The sequence below is a fragment of the Misgurnus anguillicaudatus genome, chromosome 21, assembly GCF_027580225.2.
Source record: "Misgurnus anguillicaudatus chromosome 21, ASM2758022v2, whole genome shotgun sequence".
In the NCBI taxonomy this organism is placed as follows: domain Eukaryota; kingdom Metazoa; phylum Chordata; class Actinopteri; order Cypriniformes; family Cobitidae; genus Misgurnus; species Misgurnus anguillicaudatus.
Genome location: NC_073357.2, coordinates 5,506,487 through 5,524,955, shown reverse-complemented (window position 1 = coordinate 5,524,955; position 18,469 = coordinate 5,506,487). Strand labels below are relative to the sequence as shown.

The 18,469-nt window shown below is 36.8% G+C and overlaps 1 protein-coding gene across 5 annotated transcripts in view; it reads right to left on the bottom strand.

The window, feature by feature from the left end:
- The window catches only part of arnt2 (aryl-hydrocarbon receptor nuclear translocator 2), a 144,342-nt gene that overhangs the window by 115,970 nt on the left and 9,903 nt on the right, over window positions 1-18,469 (bottom strand). For 2 of the 5 annotated variants that reach the window (XM_073859869.1, XM_073859868.1), the window contains exons 2-6: window positions 10,742-10,860; window positions 6,771-6,818; window positions 5,921-5,965; window positions 2,588-2,801; window positions 2,001-2,214 (exon numbers count right to left, since the gene is read on the bottom strand). In XM_073859869.1, the coding sequence (XP_073715970.1) occupies window positions 2,001-2,214; window positions 2,588-2,801; window positions 5,921-5,965; window positions 6,771-6,818; window positions 10,742-10,860 (640 nt within the window). Of the gene's footprint in view, window positions 1-2,000; window positions 2,215-2,587; window positions 2,802-5,484; window positions 5,515-5,920; window positions 5,966-6,770; window positions 6,819-10,741; window positions 10,861-18,469 lie in introns of all 5 variants that reach the window. The other 3 variants (XM_073859872.1, XM_073859871.1, XM_073859870.1) reach the window with 2 other exon arrangements.

Genomic DNA, 18,469 nt, shown 5'->3' with positions numbered 1-18,469 from the left:
GCGAGTTCAAAGGACCCTGGCGGTGACGGCAATAAATGGAAACGACAAGATGATTTATGGACATACTTTCAGTATAATCCATCAGAAAGAAAAATGGAATGCATATTGGGAGGCGACGGTAAATGTGGCCACAAACTCGGTGGAAAGAATTCCACCAACTTCAAGCAGCACCTGAAGGCTCATCATGCTGCTATTTTTTTAAAAGTAACTAGCAAGTCACGCTGTTAACATATCATATATATTCAATTTAACTTGACAATCAACCTGTGACACATTTCATGGTAAGCTTAAAGTTTACATGTATCTACTTGTCAAACCTTAGCCCATTTCTAATACTTTTTAACCTAAATTAATTTGTTAAAGACTACTTTTTAATACTAAAATTTACTAAAACTTGACTAAAACCTTTTTGCGTTTTTGTTGACTAAAACATGACTAAAACCATTTTTGCGTTTTCGTCGACTAAAACAGTGGTTCCCAAACTTTTTCAGCGTGCGGCCCCCCTTGTGTATGGTGCATTCCTTCGCAAGAAAATTTGTGACAAAAAACTGGTCTAAACTCAACATTTTACTAAAACACATATTAAATTATACAAAAAAGTAGTGCTTTTGGTTAGTAGCCTTATTTTTTATGTTTAATTACACAGATTTCATGATAAATTAATGTATTTTATAAAATGTCATAAAACTGGGGCCCCCCTGGCACCATCTCGCGGCCCACCTGGGGGCCCCGCCACCCAGTTTGAAAACCCCTGGACTAAAACATGACTAAAACCATTTTTCTGTTTTCGTCGACTAAAACATGACTAAAACCATTTTTGCGTTTTGGTCGACTAAAACATGACTAAAACCTTTTTGTGTTTTCGTCGACTAAAACTTGACTAAAAACTTTTTGCGTTTTCATCGACTACAACTTGACTAAAACCTTTTTGTGTTTTCGTCGACTAAAACTTGACTAAAACCTTTTTGCGTTTTCGTCGACTAAAACTTGACTAAAACCTTTTTGCGTTTTCATCGACTACAACTTGACTAAAACCTTTTTGCGTTTTCATCGACTACAACTTGACTAAAACCTTTTTGCGTTTTGTCGACTACAACTTGACTAAAACCTTTTTGCGTTTTCATCGACTACAACTTGACTAAAACCTTCTTGCGTTTTCGTCGACTAAAACTTGACTAAAACCTTTTTGCGTTTTCATCGACTACAACTTGACTAAAACCTTTTTGCGTTTTCATCGAATAAAGCTTGACTAAAACTATCAAGTTTATAAGTGACTAAAACGTGACTAAAACTAAAAAGCATTTTCGTCCAAAAGACTACACTAAAACTGAAAGGGCTGCCAAAAACAACACTGTTTTGAATGGCCATTGGGGTGGTTTTGTTACATGGATCTGGCAACCCTGACAGGAAAATGACGCAAGGAAAAGTGCAATTTATCATAAAGGAAAAGAGCAATTTATCATTTGTCCTTTAATATAAGTGAGTTTAAGCAGTACTAAACTGCAACGGAGAAGCAAACCGAGCCCAAGTAAAGCGAGCTGGATCGCATTGTGCCGAGCCACATCGCAGCACCCAATGGAAAAGCGCCAGTTGACTTCCATATTAGTATAAACACATACTATGAAAGTCAGTGGGTAACATCAATTTTCATTTTTGGGTGAACTATCCCTTTCATTTTTTTACACATAAGTCCAAAAATGTCTGGAAGAGGACCCTCAATGGTCAAAGGTTATTTTCGGTTTTATACATGTGATAGCATTATACATATTATCTTGATTTTCCATTGATTCCAATCTATTTTCCATGATCTTGGGAACTCTGACCACTGGAAAATTTGACTCCCCAGTCAAGACTGTACATATGAAACAGATAACTTATGTGAAAAACATGTCAATCAGAAAGATCAATTCCCTGGAATTTAACCAGGCTAAGAACACAAAAATCATCTATCTGACTCCATAACCAAAACGTCTCCCATCCTAATAATTTCAGTCTCTTACCTGTCATGGAGTTCTCAGAGGTGCTCAGCTGTTCCCTCAGTTTGTCCACATCATCCGGATGAACCTGTTCAAACAGCGTGCTGCCGAACCACTCGGACTGGGGGTGATTCAGGACGGGAGTCACGGAGTCGGACACGTAGATGACGCGACCTGTCTCAGCCGCCACCACGAACAGAAAGCCATCAGCTGCCTCAAGTATCAAGTGTTTTAGTTCCTGTCGCAGTCAAAACAGAAGTGTCCAAAGAAGTTTAAGCGAATTCTATAAAATGTCATTACTACTACTTCGTTACAGTTTCTTGACTATGGAGTTGCTAGCAATATGCTCTGAAAATTAAGATAGGAAAGTTAACTTTGCCGTCTGAAAAAAGTAGGTTAGTAACTGACGAGTTGCCACCCCAAAAAAATTTAATAAATCACAAATCTGTTCTGATAGGGTCATGAAAGTACCTTTACTACATTAAATACAGGTTCACTTGTGACAGGGATATAAATATGGTACTTGCTGCATTGCCAATGCAAAATGTGGGTCCTCCTAAAGTTATTCAACAACCACCGGTATAAATCAAAATGATGAGATCTCGACACACCTGTTCGGTAAGAAAGGATGGTTTGTACGCTCCATCGGTCGATGTGTTTCCCGTTCCCCTCATGGACTTCATGTGTGAGACCGCCATACGAAGGATAGTCAGCTTGTCTGGTTTCCTTGCCAACGCGCTGCAAGTGGGCACCATATCCGACAGCTCTGTGATGTACTGGGTCATCTTATTACGCCGGCGGCGCTCAATCTCGCTGTGGTTCTCTCTGGACGTACAAAGTAACAGTTCGTCTATTATTAGCTTGTAATGACAGATACAACACTGAGCAAAAGTTTGAATGTTTAAGAGATCACAGGTACTGTGAAAGTATGATAAGTGATGCTGTAAGTACTGATACGTCAGTACCAAGACCATAATAAAATAGAACAAAACTAAAGCCTGGAGCATAGTTCGTTTTTGTTTTACGTGTATGCAAGCGTATGGAAGGCACAGCCTTGTAAAGAATCATTTATTTCACTTGTTCGAAGCATTGCGACAAAATCCAATATCTCTCCTGGTCTACATACTACATGCTCCTGTACGTACAAAGTATATTGTACGTACATTGTGCCCATACTGTTTTGATGACAAAATTTGCGTCACTGTACGTGGACCCTCGCATACGCATAAAAACTGAACTATACTTCAGGCTTTAGTCTGCTTTAGCATGTGTTGTACAGCATAAAGAATAATTGTTACTGACAACTAACAACTTTTAAGCGCACACACTAACACACCTCAGGCACAATTTATTTTTTGCATTTTAAAATGCCCAATTTGAGATTTTAATGTAACCACATCAATAATGTTGAATGTAAATAATAAACTGAATCTAAACACTGGAGACAAGTCTGTCAATATTAAGAAATTAAATGTCACAGTCTATTAAGTAATTAATATCAAATAAAAAGAATGAGTTATCAAACAATATTAACAATAAAACACTCACAGCCTTAAAATGGACTGACCGATTTTTTTATTACTGGCTGTGTATTGAAATAATTGCTTGAATAATTAGTATTTTCTTGTGTTATATCAGTTCTACTGTTACCAATAAATTACTTTAAATGAATGCTATGAATTCAATACTGGATAGTTAAGAGTTAAATTACTTTGAAAATCCTTTAAAGCATTGTTTGCATAATTAAAACATACATACATATTGTTTTAATTTAATAAGCTAATCTTTCAATTAATCTTTACAAATAAAGCTGCAATCCGCAACCTATTGGGGGTAAAAATTAAGGAAAATCAATTAAAACAGTGTTTATAACTTTTGGCCAATTCACAACGGCAAGTGAAAAATAATGGGTCTCGTTGACTAATAATTTGACACATTTGAATTTCCCAAGAAAATTTTCATGTAATTTACACAGAAAATGTTTAGAGCAGTTTGTCACAGACGCAAAATAGCTTAATAAAATCTGTGATTAAATGTATTATTGGTAATAACATGGACATTTACATTACGTTTAGGCTACATTAGGCATTAAGCAGATGCTTGGAGCGAGAAAGCAAAGCGTGAAGTTTGTCATTATGCCCATCTTCTAGTGTAGAAAAAAATAATATAGCCTATATAATAATGTGTAATATAATAATAAAAATTATAATAATGAAAATATTATGATATAAAATATAATCATGTAAATATTATGTCAACATTATTATATAAATTATAATAGTATTTGATTATAGCATATGTGTGGTACTAGTTGTATTTTTTATACATTTAAAAGAAATTTAGGTCTGAAAGTTTTAGTTAAAATCAATGATTTGTTCGAAAAAACATCCATATGCACAATTTATGCACAAATGTGTGCGTATGCATGCTTAGTGAATGAGACCCATTGTTTTGTAATTTGATCGGGGTGAACGCCTTTTTTACGCATTTTATGCCTTCCGTCTTTGTAACGTTTTGTCACATCTGTAAACAGATGGTGAAGAGTTTAAATGCAAATTTCCAACAGACAGTAAGTGTTTCTGGATAAAAATAGATCTGACTCCTGTAAATACACTCTTGAGACAATAGTATTAACACTACAATGTGGTAACAAACACATTTAGAAAAGTTTTGGGGTCAGTCAGTGGCCATGGGCGGGGCTTTATCAGTGTGATGTCACATTAACAAGAGAATCAAAACGGCCTGTCTATTGAGACCGTTTTTTTATAATGGGGATTAAGAAAGAAGGATAGGGTGGATTTTTTGGTTCTTGCAATATGATTCATGTCGAACATTTATGTTTTAATTGAAGCAGAACAAATGCAGCAGAAATCAGAAATCAGATTTATCTGCACAGAGTAGCGAGGCGAAACTAAACAAATGTTTAGAAAATTACTGCAAATATCTGCAATTTTATGCTTTAAACAGAGATGGCGATAGAGAGGGAAAAGTTACGGATTGCAGCTTTATAAAGTGTGTTCAATAGCACATTGCTATGGAATAAAAAGTTGGTAAAGACATGAGGAAATTTTCACTTTCATTTCATCGATATACAACAAACTAAAAAAAAAAATGTTGCGCTTCAACCAATTAAAGTTCAATTGTTACAGGTGCGCAGAGCCAAAAAATGAAAAATAAATAAATAAAAATGTAATTGAAAGCAAGATAATTGCTAGCCGCACACTAAATTCAAAGTCATAAAACAATCAAACATATTTTTATTATTTTATAAACTACAAGTTCAAAAGTGAATTTAAAAACTTTTCCTCTTTCTGCCCTATGCACAAAATAATAAAAAGACGTTTTTTTGAGAGTCTGGATTGAAGTCAGTCAGCGGCTAGGAATCCTCTTGTTCGCAATTGTCAACGATACTGAAATGTTCTACCTATATCTGCCCTCCTTTACTTAGACATTATACGCTAAAACTTCAACAAAAAATACTAAATAGAGAATTATGAATTTTACATACGTCAACGATGGCATCTGGGACTTGCGTGCTCTGAAGATATGAAAAATACGTATGTTTGCTACAGTATATCAAAATAGCACTAGGCAAAGATATCAGTATGAACTGATCTACAACAACACTGAACTGATCTCAAACTAATCTGGCTTTTTGGTTCATTTTCCTGACTTCAAGGGACTTCATAAAAAATGCTGTCAGATCTTTTAAGCGGAAAATGAGAACCTACTACAGTATTGGTCTGCGGAGAGCAATGGCTCAAGGAAACTGCACATATTTTGGATGAGCGCATCAGCCGAGGATAATTAAACTATAACTCAACAGGGTCGGACATATGAGGCCAAGCTGAGCGAATGATGTTGAATCCTGTAGGTGGCAGGTGGGGCTACTGCCTACCCCGATTTCTAGCTATCCTGAGGGAGCATCTATGAGATAGCCCTACCTGGCATAACGTTCCTTATCACCTGGAATTTGATCGTCATCATACCTGTAAGAGAAAATGCAGTGATGAGAAATATCATTAGGAAATTGCCTGAAACGTGAACGTCAGATGCATTTTTACTACAAAAAATTGCATATATTGCATCTGAGCTCTGTGTGTGTCTTTATATTATACTTGTTTTTGTTTAAAAATGGAAATAAAATCATGAAATGTGATCATTGGTCATGACTGGATGAAGACAAAACAAAAAACAAACTCAACATTTTAAGGTATCTGTATCCCAAGATATAAACTCACTAATAGCAAAAATGCCTCATAAAATGAAGCAGTAATTGATGAATATTTTTTGAAAGATAAAAAAATGTGGGCTCACATTACAGTACTGTATATAAAATAGCCCTTATATTAGTATGTATGGCAAGCCTTTAATGGTTAAAGGGACAGTACACCCAAAAATAATCTATCTATCATTATTTACTAATTCTAAATCTAATTGCGCTTGCTTTTTTATTACATATGTTCTTTAAATGAGAATTACTAAATAATTATTTTTATTTGGGGGGCAGAATTTGCTGGATTGACTCCTCCATGTCCAGTAGGGGGCAGTATCTCCATTGCAATGCAAGAGCTAACAGTGTAGGATCTTTACCGTCAGCCGCAGTGTAAATATGGATACAGCTCCTTTACAAAGAAAATGAACTGAAAGGAAACCATAAGTTGAGGACAACAAAACATGAGATGTTTTGAAATGGCACAAATTTTCTTGCACTGCTGAAAGACATCAATAGAAAACAGAACAAAAGGACATGATGTATGGGGCTAATTTCATTCAAATGTGTCAAATGTTTACCTTGAAAATCTGCTGGGTCCTTCACCGTCCTCGTCGTCGAAATCCATTCTAAAAAGAAAGAGAAACCAAATAAGCAACTCTTATGTACGGCAACAACACTTTGCTTAAAGAAAAATAATACAGAAATAACATAAAACTGAAACAAACGGCACAACCCAAAATAAAACTGACATTGGAAGCCAACAAAAAACGGAATAATGGAAGCAAAAGCCAATTGCAAACACTTAACACAAGCCAATCAAAACAGACGACAGCAAACATTTAACATAAGCCAATCAAAACAGACAACAGAAGCCAATCACAATCTCTAAAAAAGCAAAACTCAATCACAAACAGAAAACATCTCTTACAATTCATACAATCCCCTATCAAATATGGTCAACATGGTTAACATGCAATGAAACATCACAGTACAAGAATGCAAAATCGACCTTATTCACAGTACATGGCATGCTACGTTCAATTCAAAGTTTTCGAGAAACAGTACAGTTGATTCAACATGTCATACTATCTTACAAACTTAAAAGAAGAGTTTTCTGAAATAAACAATTGAAAATGTACAGTAGTTTTATTAGCCTCGCTTTATTCATGTCAAATTAAAGATGGCGTCCCTGGCTGCGTCCGAAACTGCCTACTTCCATACCATATAGTAGGCTAAAAGCGAGTAGTATGTCCGAATTCATAGTATTCGAAAAACAGTACGCAAAAAGTACCTACTACTTCCGGCAAGATCCCGAAGTGTTCAATCGATGGACACTTGCTATCTTGTGATCCCCAGGAGAGAAGTTATCCAACGACGTAGAAGACGGAGGGGCATTTTTTTTAATGAAAAATGCCCAAAACAATAACGCAGCTTTATTCAAATGCAAACATATATTAAACAGCTGTCCCCTGTGGTTAAATTGCGCTGGCTTAAAGGGACAATAAGTAGGATTTACCCCATCTAGTGGTGAAATTGTATTTTGCATTCAAACGAACATTGCTCTCTAGCGCCTCGCTTTTCCAAATGCGTGCTGCAACTACGGTAGCGGTTATGTAATCATTGATCTCCTTGTCCGTTGCACGTTGGTTCACGTGTTCTGAATGAAAACGCATTGTGGGAACGCGTTGGTAGGTTAGTGCTTTTTGTCCCTCTCTGCTATTATAGTTTATCCGTATGGCGGAATGACATGGAAGCCTCGTTGGACTTACCCGTTCAATGTAAGTAAAGATAAAAAATTCTAAGCTTACAAAGAAAAGTCAGATCACTGTCAGAGGTCATTTGACACCAACGAGGACATATTTATGAATAAAGACATTGATTTTGATTAATAAAACACTTAAAACCCTACTTACTGTCCCTTTAACATCATTCCAGTTGACGACTAACCTGTTGTTATGACGACGTATGTCACGTGATGTATTAACATGGATGATCTAGTACATCTGAATTAATTCGTACTATCCATATAGCGCCTACTGTCACAGTATGCGATTTCGGACGCAGCCCTATTGTCATACATGAAAGTTTGTAGCATGGTTATGTGAGGACAATGTCATACCCAGAGAACAAAACCTTCTCATGTTATTGTGTGGACAGGTGAAGTGTGTTTTCCATGGAAACTACCTAATGCTTATGGACAATATACTACATGTGAAGTAAACACAACAGCAGAACATTAGATGAGCAATATAAACGATTAATGTTTTAGTCTAGTAGTCGTCAATTTACATTTCTTAAAAAAATCTACATATCTGTTATAAAATTATAAACAGATCCTTGTTTATTGGTTTCCATAGTAGGAGTGGTAGATTAAAGCCACAATATGTAAGATTTTTGTAATAAATATCCAAGAACGTCTTGCACAGTGTGATATATTTCATAGACATGTGTACTTACGTTATTCCAACAGTCCCCAAGTATTTGAAAATCCAGAGATATTCCTATTTTAAAGCAACACTATGTAGTTTCCATGTAAAAATGACTTACAGCTCCCCCATGTGGTTGAAAAGCGCAACAGTGCCTGGTATCAGACACTCTTCTGCAAGCAGGGGGAGGGGCGGGGCTGTGTGCTCTACCCTCCACTGCCACTTTCAGAGTGTGCTTGTAGCAGCTAGGAGGCTGCTCAGGTTGCAGCAACAGTACACTTTGTCCAGTTAAAAGTTGTTCTATCACTGAAATAATTTTAGAGACATTATTTAAAGGTAAAAAAACTACATAGTGTTGCTTTAAACAATGCCTTTTTACTTGTCTCCCATGTAATTGTCACCCTTTGGGTGACTTGTTATCTGCACTAGGGGTGGGCACTGGGCAATATGACCAAATTACAATAGGATTCATTTTATATTATGATAATGAAATATTATTTTTCTTTTAATAAGGCTTTTATGTTATTAAAATCTTTAATGCCATAGAATTTTCATAATTCTCATAAAAAACTTATACAAGCATAAAAAAGAAGACAAAAAACTCAAGCTCACTGAAGATAAACAGTCAGTGATGAAATAAGGATAATAATAATGTATATGTATATGTATATACATTTCAGCAGTAACAACAAAAACAAACGGCTTTTGTGGAACAAATGTAACTTCTGGTAAACTCCACAAAGAATCAATTACAATAGAGTCATATAACAAATATCCACAGTTTCTGGTTGTGGAAACTAGATTATACAAATGCGGATGTGGCGGTTATACAGCATCTAGCATGCAGCTATTGTGCCTTGCAGCTAATTCATTACGATGGTATAAAATAATGTGATCAAACATAAAAGGTAATAAATAATGTATCGATTACCTCAGTGAACATGATTAGTGAATTCCATACGTCTCTAGATGTGAGGAGACGTCTCTACATCTCCCATCGTTCCACTCTTCTTCATAATGTCATTAAAGACTACCAAAACACACTTGTAGCCAATCAGCAGTAAGGTGCGTGTTTACTAACCGACATTGTTGCCTGGGTTGTGTATGTGTGGGGCGGGTCTATCAAAAGAAGGTCCAGATTCTATTGGGGTAGGGGCGTGTTTGTTTAGGTGATTTCAAATGTCAACATTGGCTTTCAGAAATCATGCACCCTGCCTTTAGGCTTTGCCTTTATTGTGTTATGGTGAAATAGCGACCTCTAGTGATGAAAATCCTACATATTGTGCCTTTAATATACAGTACATCATACATTAAAAAGGTCCTAAATATGTACCATTTATACCAAAATAGCAACTTATTTTGGGGTATGGCCCCAGTGACTATTTTTTGACCAATAGTGGCCTCTTAAGAGTGGTATAACACCCAAATACAGCTTATTCCAGCTAAATAAAACTTAAGCACTCTGAAAGTCTGAAAATATCAGATTTTTAAACCTTTTAGTTTTCTGTGACAGTAAACACCAGGCAAATAAATCGGCCAAACTTTTCAGTTTAGGACTTGCTGACGTCAAACACTTTGATAACTCTGTGCCCACAAGATTCAATGAATACCCAAATATATCGGTACTGTCAGTGCTTTGACTTGGTCAATAAAAAAATACATGAGATGAGATAAGCTTTACTAGCTTACTGTTTTCACAGGTTTCACAAAATATTTCTTTCTTATTATCTAATATTTGTATCATTCTTCTAGCCATTTAACTTTCATTATCTGACGTATTTATGAGTAAAACTGGATTTTGATGTAAAAAAAATACAGCAGATTTGATCCTTTTGATAGGATCATAAAATACTTCATACCACAGAGGAAGGCAGATGGTTGGAGAGGAGAGGTTAGAAATAATCATTTCAGAGAAGCAAGTTAGTACATTCTGATGAAAGATTAGACAGTAAAACCTCTTAAAAATAGCAAAATCTAAAGTTAAAAAAATATTTGTATTGTAATTAAAAAGTATAACCATAAACAATACATGGTGAAATAAAAGAAATCAGACCTAGCAGGAATATTTTTAAATTGAATGCAGAGAGTAGTAATGCTGAACATAATAAGTTGCTATTTCTCACCCTGCTGATCTCCGCTTGCCACCTCGTCCTGGCATGGCACCCGCCATCTTGACTTGGCCCGCACCTACCACCCCGCCTGGCATGGCTACCGGTCCAGGAAGATCCGTGCCCATTTCCGAAAGCCAAAAAATATATTTACAGTTAGTCGCAATCGCAATTTTTGTTTTTATTTACACTTAATATTACACTGCATCTTAGCCAAGTATACAGTAACAAATTTCAAGTAACGTTTGGTGCTTATCAAGCATGCATTTACTCTTTTGGGAATGGAAGTATAAAAACTTTGACCAACGAAATATAGATTTAGTTATTGCATTACTTTTAGTTCTAATATGATCGTCAGAGTTTACGATCATGTTTGACTGAATCAGACCGAAAGAAAGACTTATTAACGATTTGAACATACTGTAAATTACAGAGTAACAACATAGTCTTTGCAATGGAAACTTTCTTATCTTACAAGATCAATATTTTGGGGCGAAAAAGTACAATAAATTCAGAAGATCAGAAGATTGACATCATTTTTAAATTAATCACCATTCAGTTATACACATATAGTCACAAATACACAAGTTTTGTATAGACCTCTTCACAGTTCACGTCACAGCTGGTTCCCACTGCGCATTTCGGGGTCAGAAAAGTCATTACAGCAGATTGAGTTGCGTATTATTCGGTATCGTCAAAAACGCCTACTTGCGTGGCGAGCTTTAACCTAGATGGTAATATTGTACAACTGATGCAAATTAGTGTAACCAATTAAACTTACTTTACATTAATAAACGTTGTAGTGCATTTTGGCCACACAAATGAATCTAGTTAAAAAGCTGTATTAAAAGTGAAGATGGAAGAAAGAAATATAGTAAAAACATGCTATGTACTTTACAGCAGTGAACTGTAACAGAAGTAGGCCTATTAAAAATAGCATAATTGCAAAAATTAGTTTTAATGTGGTTTTCTGATGTGGTTTTCCTGACTCGTTGGCCACAAAGCGGAAATGTGAAGCAAATGACAGACAAACTGTGCTTTCATGCCAAAGACGAAACAAGTAATCATCTTCAGATATTTCATCATCAAGCCTGTTCACATGGGGCGTAAGCGTTAACGCTTCCCATTCACTTTTAATGGGTGACGTCAGGCGTTGCCGAACTGAATTGTGGATCCGTCGGCGCTGTGTCACTGTCGTTGCTCGTGGCAGAAGTTGAATATTTCTCAAGTTTTCAGCCGGCAACGCGTGCGTCAGCCAATCAGATTACAAATAACCAAGGCAGAGCCAGCCAATTATGTTTATGGAAAACCGGAGCATGTGTTGCGGTCACCAGTGATGCGACGGTTGATCCGAAATGAGCGGGTGCCTGCGGTTACCCGCGGTTACGAGTCATCCAAAAATATTTTTAATGATATTCGGGTCGTGGTCGGTCGGGTCGTTTGAAATAAAGATGCCAGTTAACTATTTTAAATAATTACTACTTTTAAAAATGCGGGCCAGGGAACGTCCGTCGGGTGCGGGTTGTTTATACATTGACCCACGCATCACTGGCGGTCACTGTGATTGGCTGTTGGCCACGCTTCAGACAAGCCTTCTATCAAGCGTTAACGCTTCAGTCCTATGTGAATTTAAGATAGGTGGTGCTGTTGGACACTGAAAAGCCTAAATTAGACCGGATTAAAGGGAGTGGTGTGTAGACCAATCTGTGATCAAATTAACAGAAGAAAATTGATCGTAGTATTTTCTCAATTAGACCTAAAAAATACCATGTCCACATGCGCAGTGACTTGTGCTTATCTTCACTAGGTCTTATTTTTGTACCACACCTGACTTGTTGCAAAACCATGCAGGAGAAAGCATTGGCAACATGCATTATTAAAGGAATGAGGACACCCGCTGTACATTCTGCAGGGTTTATATATTCGTAACATTACATAAAGCAATAAAATTGTGCCATTTAAAAATTGTGTTTTCACTCCAAAGCCGAAAGCAATTTAAGAACAACTTTCTCCAACTTTGACCTTGTTTATTTATCCAGAGATGATGCGTAAACTCGATTATAGACCCTATGCGATGCATAAGAATCGATGCAGTTTTTTGCACAGCCCTAACTTTTTTGATATACTCTACACCAGGGGTCTTCAACTACTCTTCTTCGAGGGCCAGATTTAAAAATTGTAAATATGACGAGGGCCGGCCAAACTTTTACCCATATTTTTTTATTTTGACCATATATGTGTGTGTGTGTGTGTGTGTGTGTGTGTGTGTGTGTGTGTGTGTGTGTGTGTGTGTGTGTGTGTGTGTGTGTGTGTGTGTGTGTGTGTGTGTGTGTGTTGTTGTTGTTGTTTTTGTTACTTTTTTTATAGTATATAAAAAAACATTAAAAAGCATGCATTTTCAAAACAAATGCACACTTCTTGTATCCAGTGTGTTGCCTTTTAATTACTGAAAACTAATTTTCTTTTTTAATATTTAGAAACAATTGCAACATAAAAGTAAAAGTGTAAAAGTGTAAAAGATCAACACTCTAAAACATATTTTGTTTATAACTGTTTAACTTTAATTAATTGTTACATGTCAAGTATTCACAACATATAGCCACTCCTAATGACTAAAACTGCACTACATGTTTTCTTTTTTTTATATTTTATAGATATATACGCTAAACAGCCTTTCCATTGTACATTACAGATATAACTGTCGGGAGTTCGCCCCCTAGTGGCAGTCGTAATAAAATTGTAGTTTAATCGTAAATCTGTCAGGGGAGAAAACCTTTAATCAACGAATATATTTATAGTTAATAATTTACTTACCAGTAATCAATCGTTTTTAAAGTATTCAAGTGTTACTGATAAAGTGAAAAAAAAATATTAATAATTTTTACTTTGCACACAGTTTTGATTGGAACACACTGAAATAAATCACTTCCGGTCGCCGCGTCACATGCGGTGAAGCCGCATAAGTTTATTTTACTTTAACGCATCCAAAGCTCGAATTGAATCAGATAATAAAGCACCCACGGTTGGCAGCCCCTTTCTGACTCACTTTCCATGTTTTCGGCTGTCATTTGTCATGTACAGTGGAAAGGTAAAGTAACCACGGTGAATTTAAATCAGACTATAGTCGTTTCTCAATCCGAAGGCTGCAGCCTCCGGAGGTCGCATTTCCAGGCTGCATACGTCAGTAAGTCTTATTTCAGAATTTTAACAATTATAAAGTTGACTATTATTCTTAGTTAATTGTAAATTGTGTTAATATGCTTATGAGTTGTGAATGTAATGCTCAGTTAACTTAAACTTGATGACATATGCAGTTTGCATATGCGACATCCGGAGACTGCAGCCTTCCGATTGAGAAACGGCCATAGGTGACCGGCGGGCCGGATAAAGATGATTGGCGGGCCGCACTTGGCCCGCGGGCCGCCAGTTGACTAGCCCTGCTTTACACAACATTGTTGATTTTATTTAATTTTATTTGTTGATATGTTTTATCGTTGTTTAAAATGTTAACATACATAAAAGAAGCCAAGCTAATATAAAAATATGTAATAAATAAATATTAAAATTGAGACTTTTAATAAAATGTGCTTTGGGGGCAACTCACAGACTCCATGTGGGAAATCGGGTGCCCACGGGCACCATGTTGGAGACCACTGATATAGAATATGCGTGTTAACGAACTTTTGAATCAGACTGCAATGTTAAAGGTACATATGAAGTGTTATTTCGTAATCTGCAATTGGATTGAATTCGTTCAGATAGACGGAATTTGGTGCACGTAAACACAGTCAATGACTTTAATGCTAACAGCTCGTCTATGTTCGCCATAGAGAACTACTATTATTATTGTAGCGAGTTAGCATCTGTGTCAAATATTCGCACCTAGTTTGAATGTGAAAGTCGGCACACCTCTGATCTACTGGCTGTTCTTCAACGTGATGCCCAGCTGATGCCTGACCAATGACCACCGGCAGAACCCGCTTAATCTCCTTATCCGTTTCAATGTATATATATATATATCTCCCAAGGGTTTATCCCTCCTAGGACTTTTTTTACTTCCCCGGCTAAAAAGTCCGGGGTTTTTTTCTCCTAGGGGGTTTTCAACCCGGGGAGGCAGCCTTCTTGCGCTTTTCTAAGCGGATTTAAAAGAGGAGCTACATTTTATGGCGTAATAGCATTTTTGGGAGTACTTCGACTCAGCGCAGTAACACCCTCCCTCTCCCATTATGAGAGTGAGAAGGGGAGCGTACTCCCAAAAGTGCTATTACGCCATAAAATATAGTTCATCTTTTAAATCCGCTTAGAAAAGCGCTACATTTTATTTTGTACCACCAAACTTGCTCGTATAACTACTCGTCTTAAAAAGGAAAAACGTTGATGTGTTTGGTCACTTCTAACTTTATCTCTAAATGGTACCATTGAATGAATGGGGCTAAGCTAAATGCTATCGAAGCGTCGCAGCGCGCTCCAGCGCTTACGTGCACGCACACAGATGATAGAGGGATGTATCAACAATTCTTAGTTAAGCTAATAACATATTTTAATTTCGAAAATGAGTAGACTATTCCTTTAACACTTGTAGTAATACTACATGAGACAAAGTAACCAGCTCAGCTCCACAAAAGCTGTCTGTTGTGCAGAACCGTCTACAGCTCCTCCTCTTGTCTTTTGTCGCGGCACCCCTCGGGTCAAACTCATCTCCTGAGACGAGTGAAGGATAAAAGTGTGATAGGACGCTGCTGTCTCTCATTTTAAACCACAGCTCATTTCAGCTACTCTCTTCGGCCAACTTTTCTCTCCTGTGATCCTAATGACATGCTGGCCATTTCTCATTCAGTTTTTCCCCACACGCCACGTGGGACAGACCCGTCCTTCAGTCGCCCCAAATGTCTGATCCCTTTAGAAACGCGGACGCCGCATCTCATTTAATTTTCTGTGTGAAAAGCAAATCCTCCGAGACAGAAACGGGCTGAATGAGAAAATTCTTCAATCAAAGAGAAAGAGAAAATCTTCCCATAACAACACGCAGTCTCAGACCGCGATCCCTCCTTTCAAATCTGTGTAAATGGATTCAGTGATAAAATGATTCAGATTGGTGGATACCTGATAAAGGCTTAGAAGTAACTGCACATTCAGCAAGTGTAAAGCAAAAACATTTCTGTAGACCTGCATTGAAACAAGCCAGACTAGTGGCAACCAACAAATCCACTTCTAGTTATATTTCTTAGCAATACAAATACTCTAAATGATTTATTGGAACTTACTTTAGAAATTAAATGATTAATATATTATTTCATTTGATTTAAAAGAAAAATCCAGATAATTTACTCACCACCATGTCATCTAAAATGTTGATGTCTTTCTTTGTTCAGTCAAGAAGAAATTATGTTTTTTGAGGAAAACATTGCAGGATTTTTCTCATTTTAATGGACTTTAATGGACACCAACACTTAACTCAACAGTTTTTTTCAACGGAGTACCAATGATCTCAAACGAGGCATAAGGGTCTTACCTAGCGAAACGATTGTCATTTTTGACAAGAAAAATAAAAAATATGCACTTTTAAACTACAACCTCTCATATTCCTCCGGTCCTAAAAGCGTCAGGGTGACCCCACGCAATACTTCCTGACGCCAAAAGGGTCACAGAGGACGAACGTGAAACTCCGCCCCAGCGTTTACAAGTGTGTTGAAAGAGGACCGTTCCGACGGTGTTGTTTGTTGAATTATACTAATTAATGTCTTTGTGTCAGTTTATTGTTTACAATAGTCCACAAATGTGCGTTTTATATATGTAACACATGACCTCCCTACGTCACTACGCATTTACGTTAGGTCGCGCTGGACCGGATCTAGACGAAAAGTTGTGGTTTTAAAGTGCTTTTTTTTATTGTCAAAAATGACAATCGTTTCGCTGGATAAAACCCTTATGCCTCGTTTGGGATCACTTATAGTCCTTTGAAACTGAAAAAAACTTGTTGTGTTAAGTGTTGGTGTCTATTAAAGTCCATTAAAATGAGAAAAATCCTGCAATGTTTTCCTCAAATAACATAATTTCTTCTGGACTGAACAAAGAAAGACATCAACATTTTGGATGACATGGTGGTGAGTAAATTATCTGGATTTTTCTTTTAAGAAAATTGACTATTCCTTTAAGCTGATCAAACCTGGATTTATTTGATTAAAAACCCTTTAATATGAACACACAGCACAAGGAAGTTTTAAACCAATTTATGTAATTACATGAATGCATGCAAAGATGGACATTGACATTATTTTGTGTGCAGGGTTCAAGAAATTATCCATGCATGTTATGGAGGAATGCAAGTACATGCAGGGGGTGTGGCCTCAATTGCCGTTCAGTAAGCTGTGTACTGAGGAATGTGCAGTGTAGAAATTGCATTAAATCTTAAGTGTTAAAATTATGCTGCAATATGTTTTAATCTACATTCAAAGGGACACTCCACTTTTTTTGAAAATATGCTCATTTTCCAGCTCCCCTAAAGTTAAAACATTTGATTTTTACCATTTTGGAATCCATTCAGCTGATCTCTGCTACCACTTTTAGCATAGCTTAGCACAATCCATAGAATCCGATTAGTTTTTATATTTTTCCTATTTTAAACTTGACTCTTCTGCAGTTACATCGTGTACTAAGACAGACGGAAAATTAACAGTTGCAATTTTCTGCGAATAACAAGGCTGCAGCAGGCGCAATGATATTTTGCAGTGCCCGAAAATAGTCCCCTGCCATTGAAAGTTACCAGGGGGACTAGGGATGCTCCGATCGATCGGCCGATAATGCTTGCTATGCTTCTTAATGAATTACGGTGAAATGCCGCTACATCCAAAAGCCAGGGGGCGCTCTCGTGCAGAAACTCAGAATGCGCTGTAGACGCAGAACAATACACACACAGCTATGATTACGTGCAGCTCCAGAAAATGTCTTAAGGATATATTTATATTGCCGTTCTTCAAACTTTTTCAGGTATTTTTATGATAATAAAGAATATATGTTTTATAATTATGTTTGATGAGCGTTGCTTTTTCAAATGCGAGTCAAACTAATAGTGATTTTAGATCGATAAGGACTTACTGATCAAAAACGTAGTACATAAAAATAGCTGTGAATAAGATCACCTGTCCGATTCAGAAAAGTGATCGGCCACGTATTTTTAGTGAAGATCGGCATTGATCGGAGCATCCCTATGGTAGACTATCTTTGGGTGCTGGGCAATAGCACCATTTAGATGTAGGGGGTAGAGTTGTCACTGTCCCATATCAGCAGGGATGACTTTTCCGTCGTTTTCGGAAAAATCTGGATTTTATCGCATTTTTTCATGTTGATTTTTTAAAGGCTATTTAGCCATTACTTATGCCTTAATACAGCCATACTAATGCCCCCATTTAAAAAGCAGTCCTACAAAATATGCCCGGACAGTACACGTACAACAGCGCATGTGCGCAAAAAATATTGAGACAGGACACTCCACTACAAAAAATACACAAAGAAAATTGACAGCATTTGTACACACACACGCTATCGTTTTCTCTTTTTTATTTTCACTTTTTCCAAGCTGTGGAGCATTTTCATCATCATAATGTTTGATTCCTTTGTTTTCTTGATGTTTGTTCTAAACTTTGTTTGCAATGGTGGATCGGCTACTTTTCTTCAATTATCCTAATTTTTTTAATGTACTGTAAATGTTACAAATCAGTGCTGCCCTGACGGGCTGGTGGAGTA